The 6,582-nt window shown below is 34.6% G+C and overlaps 3 protein-coding genes across 3 annotated transcripts in view; all 3 read left to right on the top strand.

The window, feature by feature from the left end:
• LOC18608239 (protein DMR6-LIKE OXYGENASE 2) lies at nt 232-2,175 on the top strand. Its single transcript, XM_007042822.2, has 4 exons — nt 232-593; nt 717-952; nt 1,308-1,635; nt 1,745-2,175. The coding sequence occupies exons 1-4, from the start codon at nt 312-314 to the stop codon at nt 1,997-1,999; spliced, it is 1,101 nt and encodes a 366-aa protein (XP_007042884.2). The 5' UTR covers nt 232-311; the 3' UTR covers nt 2,000-2,175.
• Nucleotides 2,490-6,582, top strand: part of LOC18608236 (purine permease 3) — an 11,977-nt gene continuing 7,884 nt past the window's right edge. Inside the window, exon 1 of the mRNA XM_018115430.1 lies at nt 2,490-2,844. Coding sequence (XP_017970919.1) covers nt 2,837-2,844 — 8 coding nt within the window. The 5' untranslated portion in view covers nt 2,490-2,836. The remainder of the gene's footprint in view (nt 2,845-6,582) is intronic.
• Nucleotides 3,244-4,664, top strand: LOC18608237 (purine permease 3). The gene is made up of 2 exons (XM_007042819.2): nt 3,244-3,954; nt 4,136-4,664. Exons 1-2 carry the CDS (start codon nt 3,259-3,261, stop codon nt 4,454-4,456), a joined length of 1,017 nt encoding a protein of 338 aa, XP_007042881.2. The 5' UTR covers nt 3,244-3,258; the 3' UTR covers nt 4,457-4,664.

The following is a 6,582-nucleotide window of genomic DNA, read 5'->3' as shown; positions in this document are numbered from 1 at the left end:
TTTTTTTTTTTTTTTTAATTTTTATTCTTTAAAAATTTTTATAAAGTAAATGTCAATGACAAAAATAAAATCAAAATTGATCAAGTTATCAAAATATAATAGTACCAATTTTAGCAGTAAAACCATATAATTTTTATACCGAAACATATTATTTATTATCAAAAATTAAAATATAAACAATAAAAAAAAATTTCTTGCTTTCGCAGCAGCCAAAAATTAAAGATAAATACGTACACATAAGCATCCGGACCAGTTCCATTACAATCCGCCTACAAGCACCGTGTTCGGAGTCTCAATCTCCGTCGGTCTCCATGGCTGCTAGTGCCCCGTTCCTTTCCCAACCCTCGCAAGCATCTCTTACTCACACACCGCCAAAGCGAACAAGTATCAAATCACTAGCTGAATTGCCTGGTCTTACTTCCATTCCTCCCATTTACATCTTCCCAACAAACGCTAATGATCAACCATTTTCAGACGCAAAAGAATCTATCCCCACCATTGATTTCTCTCATCTCACTTCCAATAACCCTGATGAACGCTCTAAAGTCCTCCAAGAGCTTGGAGACGCTTGTCAGGACTGGGGCTTCTTCATGGTATATATATATATATATATATTATAGTATACTAGTTCTTCTCTCCTTTTTTAGCTTTTGTTCGGTACGCTTTGTTTTGTTTTCTTTCTTTTTGGTTTTAGTTTTAAGCTTTGAGCATCTCAGGTGATAAATCATGGGGTACCGGAGAGCATGATGCAGGCAATAATTGAGGCGTGTAGAGGATTTTTTGAGCTAACGGAGGAAGAGAAGCAAGAATTTGAAGGGAAGCATATGCTGGACCCCATTAGCTGTGGTACCAGTTCCAACGTTTCAGTGGATAAAGTTTTATTCTGGAGGGATTTTCTCAAGGTCTTTCAGCATCCTGAGTTTCACTCACCCAACAAGCCAGCTGCATTCAGGTTTTGATCCCAATTAGCTTGGTAACTTACAAATAATACAGGGTTCAGAATGAATCCTAGGATTAGAGTATGCACAGAAGATGGAATTCAAGGAATCGGCCAATTGGGTAACAAAACAATAGTAATCTTGTCTATATAACCCTCTGGGTCATCTAGACTACTATTATTTTGTTACCCTGGATTCTTTTAGTACTTTTTATTTGATCCTTTTATTTTCCTTTATGATGCGTGAATTGATGGATTGTTTGGGAATCTCATTTCAAATAATTGGAATCATGCTCGTGCTGTTTCCTTAGCCGTTGCAACTGCAATAACTTAGCTAAAACAAGTTTTGTCTGAATGTTTTTGGATACAGTGAAATTGCTTTAGAATTCAGCACAAGAGTCCGGCAAGTAGCAAGAATAATAGTAAGAGGAATATCGGAGAGTTTGGGATTAGAGGGGAATTATATTGACGAGGCCTTGAATTTGGAAGATGGCTTGCAATTCCTGGCAGCCAACTTCTATCCACCATGTCCGCAGCCAGAGCTCGCACTGGGGTTGCCTCCTCATTCGGATCACGCTCTTTTGACCCTCCTAATACAAAATGAAATCATGGGCCTTCAAGTGCAGCACAAAGGGGAATGGATCAATGTCAATCCAATTCCCAATTCATTTCTAGCTAACGTTGGAGATCATATTGAGGTGCACTCCTAAAGTCCTAAGTTCTCATCCCCATTTTGTTTTGTTTTTGAATCTTCTTAGAAATAGTTTAGTTTGTTCTTATTCGAATATGATATTAACTTTTCGCAAGATTTTGAGTAATGGGAAGTACAAAAGTGTTCTACATCGAGCAGTGGTGAACAACAAAGATACAAGGATATCCATAGCCATGCCGCATGGACCAGCACTCAATGCAGTTGTTGCCCCAGCTTCGAAGTTGCTGGACCATGAGAACAATCCACCAGCATACAAAGCAATGAAATATAAGGATTATTTGGAGCTTCAGCAGAGCAGCAAGCTTGACGGAAAATCTTGCTTGGAACGTATACAAGACAGAACAATTTAATTACCACACTCTGTACACTTTTCTTTTAGTATAAAACTTCTTTAGCTAAGGTACTTTTATTAGTACAAACATGTGACAAGAATAAACAACTAGTTTGTGAAATTTGTACACTTCTCTTTTTATGTATAAAATAATAACTCATATATATAAGTCAAATTCAAGCGATTTTAGTTCAACTGTTGTACACTTGAACTGGAATTTTATGGAACAAAATGAAAATAAGAATCAAAATTTGCCAATCTATTTTATGCTAAGGAATCCTTTGGGGTCCATTCTATCGCGAGCAGTAGGAATACTTTGGGACACTTCACAGAGCAAGGCCAGAATTGATCCAAGCTGGCGTTGCCAGCTGCCGAGCGGATAGTGTTTTTTATGACGGGAATATTTTATCCACGTTACGGGTGACTGTTCAATGCTCAGCAGTGAGCAGGGACGTGTCAGGCTCTTCGTTGCTTCAGATTTCAAGGAGCTAAGGTCATTTTGTTCGTCTGTTACACAATAATGCCATTTTGATCTTTCTTTTTCAATTGTCCTGATTTTCATGATCAAAATTACTATGTTTACTCGTCATGTTCAACCAAAACATTATTTTCTTGGTACGAATACGAGATAGTTGCTTGAGCACCATCCAATTTGCTTTGACTCTGTCCTCCTCTTGCATGGAGCAGTGGGCACAATAAAAATTTGTGGTTTTTATTTTTTCACTACATTTTCTTCCACATCTTCTTCTTGAAGGTTCATCAGGTTGAGCTACTTTTAATAGTGCCTGTTTCCCATTACAAAAGGCGGTGATTGTTGATGGAATACCATCTTCATCTTATCAGTGGAAGGTAGATTATGGATAGGTACTGTTGTTCTCGGTGATGATAAATAAAATTTTATTTATATTTTTTTTTTTGAATTTGAAAAAGGAGATTTGAATCTTATTCTTTAAGTAAAGAGATCATACAACAATCAATAAATCAAATGTTTTGATGCAGCATAATTTTATTTAATTAACTCTATCCGTGATTGCATGTACAGATTAAATATTGATTCTTTCTTACTAAACTCGCTCCCTAAGTTGAGAAAGGGAATTCATGGTACAACTTATTTTATAAATTGCCTTCATGTCTTGGTATATCAAACTTTGTTTTACTTGCTATATACGATTTAAACTCTCACAATCTTTCTTTTGCAAAATCTTGTGGAACATAAACACTAGTCTAAAGATGTAAACTCGCACTAGCAACGACCAAGTGCCCCACAAAGAGGAAAAGATGAGGAAAGGCCTGAAGAGATCCTTGCTCGTGTTGAATTGCGCACTGTTAGCCTTTGGAAATGTTGGTGGCCCCCTTATAATGAAGCTCTACTTCTTGAAAAGTGATAAGGGAGTTTGGACATCAAGCTGTTTAGAAACTGCTGGCTGGCCATTTATGGTAATGCCTCTCACATTTTCATACTTGTATCGTCGAAGAAAGGAGGGCCCTGGGACCGAGCTTTTCTTCATTAAACCTCCTTTGTTTCTGGCTAGTGCTGTTATAGGCCTTCTTACTGGGGTGGATGACTTTTTATATGCTTATGGTGTTGCTCGCCTCCCTGTCTCTACCTCAGCTCTGATAATTTCAACCCAATTGGCCTTCACCGTTGCGTTTGCCTTTCTATTGGTCAAGCAGAAATTCACATCTTTTACCATCAACTCAGTTTTTTTGTTGACTATCGGAGCAGTGGTTCTTGCACTTCATACAAGTTCGGATCACCCAGCAAATGAATCCAACCGACAATATTGCTCGGGATTTTTTATGACACTTGCAGCTTCAGCGCTCTATGGATTTGTGTTACCGGCGATTGAGTTAACATACAAGAAAGCAAAGCAGACTATTACTTACTCTTTGGTGATAGAGACGCAAATGGTTATGTCATTTTCAGCTACAGTTTTCTGCACCATTGGGATGCTTTTTCACAAAGAAGTTGAGGTCATATCTCCTTCCTTCTATCAAATAGTCCACCACACTCACTCCCCTGTATTTGCACCATTCAAAGTGGTGTTATGTCGTATTCCTATCAGAAACAGGGGAATCTACTAGACTCCCCTTAAAAACTTGTTAAGTTTGATATCGCGGATGCTAGTTCTTAGCAACTTCTTGCACATTGTAGGCAATTCCAAGAGAGGCAAGTAAATTTGAGCTAGGGCAATCAACATACTATCTGGTAATTCTGTTGAGTGCAATTTTATGGCAGTTCTTTTTCATGGGAGCTGTCGGAGTAATTTTCTCTGGCTCCTCACTGCTGTCTGGCATAATAATTGCAGCTCTGCTTCCGGTGACAGAATCTTTGGCTGTATTGTTCTTCCATGAAAAGTTCCAAGTTGAAAAAGCTATATCCGTTGTGTTATCTCTTTTGGGATCTCTGTCTTACTTCTATGGTGAGCTCCAAAAAAACAAGAAAAATAAAGCTTCAGACACAGCGATGGCCTAGTATGTACGTCATTGCATTCAAATGAAAGTACTTGTCTGTATCTTTGCTTGCATATTTCAAGCATAGTTTAAGCTTCTGAACCACAACTCTAGATGCTGTGGCTATTAAATCATTATCTTTGTATAATATTATATAAAATTTATATCTCAACAATCATACTGTTATACGATAAACAATGAATGAGAACTATTAGAATGAATAGAACAATCATATTACTGTGGACAACAATGAAAGTAATCAAAACTAGTAATAGGATTTACGGAATAATTTCACTTTTTGAATATTTTAAAAAATTTAATCTTATAATTCAAACGTGAAAGTAGGTAAAAAATCTTCCTCTTAATTTTTCTGTGCAGTACGAATGTCTTTCTCTTTTCCTCTTCCCTCAAGGGCAAGTGACCAACTCCTCAATATGCCATTAATTAGCTAACCGTTTATTAGAAAAAAAAATCATTACTCCACTATATATAATGGAGGTAACGCGTTTCTCCCAGTGCGTGCGTTAAGTGCACTTTTTTGTAACTAGTCCTACTAAGTCTATATATTGAAGCTTTGACAATTATATTCCGAAGGAACTTTGGGCTTATTCTCTCTCACTCAAATTCTTTTCTACTTATAACTTCCCCTACTTTATCCTTCGCCTTGTTCCACCATCTCCCTGTTCTCTACACTTTGTCCATCACCACTTGACACAACATTTGTATTTAAAGGACTGCTCCAATCTTTTTCACTGATGTTTATCAATGCATTCATTTTACTTGTTTATAATATTATCTCTCTTCTTATTACATCATCTACATTTTGTCAATTTTACTAAAAAAGAACACCTATATTAAGTAAAACCTCATTAAAGAAACGTTGCACCATTAGAAGATATAGAAAATTTCATTAGCAACCAAGCTGCATTTACTCTCACCTATTTCCAAGACTCGATGAAAATGCTCTAAGCTTATCAGGAGAGGATGCAAAAATTGAAAGACAACACCAAGCAGATGATGGAGATGATCTCTCTCTCCATCACAAAATGCATTGCTTCAAGTATTGCTCTAATCTTTTTCCCCATCACCTCCCAACACATTTGTTTTACTTATTTGGAATCTTACCTCTTTCTTTATTACAAAAGAACCCGTTTACAATGTCCTATGTATATTTTAAATTTTTTGTGATTTTTGATAACTTTGAAAGTCACATTTTGAGAGGAATGACATGAAAGTTAAAATGCTTGGGATATTCGATATAATACTAGACTATCGCTAATTACTTTTGTTGTGAATCAGGGTAACATTAATCTATGGTGTAATGGAAATTGGTTAAAAGAAAGTTAACAATAATCTCGGGTGATTAAGTTAAAATGCTGTTAAAGTATGATAAGTGGTTATAATAGTTATAAATAACAAAAAAATCTTAAAATGTTATTAGAATATTTTGATATATGTATGTTGTTTTTATAATTTACAAATAAAAGATTTTAGAAAGGAAATTGAATTAAAAATATATACACTTATCTTTAATTAAGTTATAAAGGGAAAAAAGGACATGCCTAACAAAAATAGGAAAAAACTAAAATAAAAATTTGCATTATTAATGACTGTGTTAAGATCATTGAAGTTTGTGATAAGATCTTATATTTTTATTTTAGATCAAATAAGTCTTTATGATTAATGATTGATTAATTATCATTAATCAAAATATCATTTGTAATTTTATATTTGCACGACATTGACATAACGTTGATGTGTAAAGTAAAAAAAATCTAATGATAATGTTATCATGTCAAATTAATATAGTATCATACGATATAGAATAACAAATAACATTTTAACTGAATCAATCATTAGTTATAAAATTTTATTTAATTTAAAATAAAAATATAAAAATTTATTCAACTTAAAATAAATATATAAAAATTTATTAAATTTAAAATTAAAATATAAAAATTCGATCAAATATAAAAATTTATTTATATTTTTTATATAATTTATAAATTTTTGTACTTCATTGCACAAAAATGAGAAATGAGATAAACACCAAAAGACAAGTCCAACTAAACACAGCCCAAGTTGCCAGAGTCGCTAACCAAAGGTCTTGGCTCAGCTATACTCGGAAAAAAAAAAAAAAAAAAAAAA

This window comes from Theobroma cacao, chromosome 2, assembly GCF_000208745.1.
Source record: "Theobroma cacao cultivar B97-61/B2 chromosome 2, Criollo_cocoa_genome_V2, whole genome shotgun sequence".
NCBI lineage: Eukaryota > Viridiplantae > Streptophyta > Magnoliopsida > Malvales > Malvaceae > Theobroma > Theobroma cacao.
The sequence above is the reverse complement of the archived record's forward strand: the minus strand, read 5'-3'. Positions and strand labels throughout refer to the sequence as shown.

Coding starts and splice junctions, on each gene's coding strand:
- LOC18608239 (XM_007042822.2), top strand. CDS start 312: ATGGCTGCTAGTGCCCCGTTCCTTTCCCAACCCTCGCAAGCATCTCTT. Junction 594..716: donor AGGACTGGGGCTTCTTCATG/GTATATATATAT, acceptor TGAGCATCTCAG/GTGATAAATCATGGGGTACC. Junction 1,636..1,744: donor ACGTTGGAGATCATATTGAG/GTGCACTCCTAA, acceptor ACTTTTCGCAAG/ATTTTGAGTAATGGGAAGTA.
- LOC18608237 (XM_007042819.2), top strand. CDS start 3,259: ATGAGGAAAGGCCTGAAGAGATCCTTGCTCGTGTTGAATTGCGCACTG. Junction 3,955..4,135: donor TTTTTCACAAAGAAGTTGAG/GTCATATCTCCT, acceptor TGCACATTGTAG/GCAATTCCAAGAGAGGCAAG.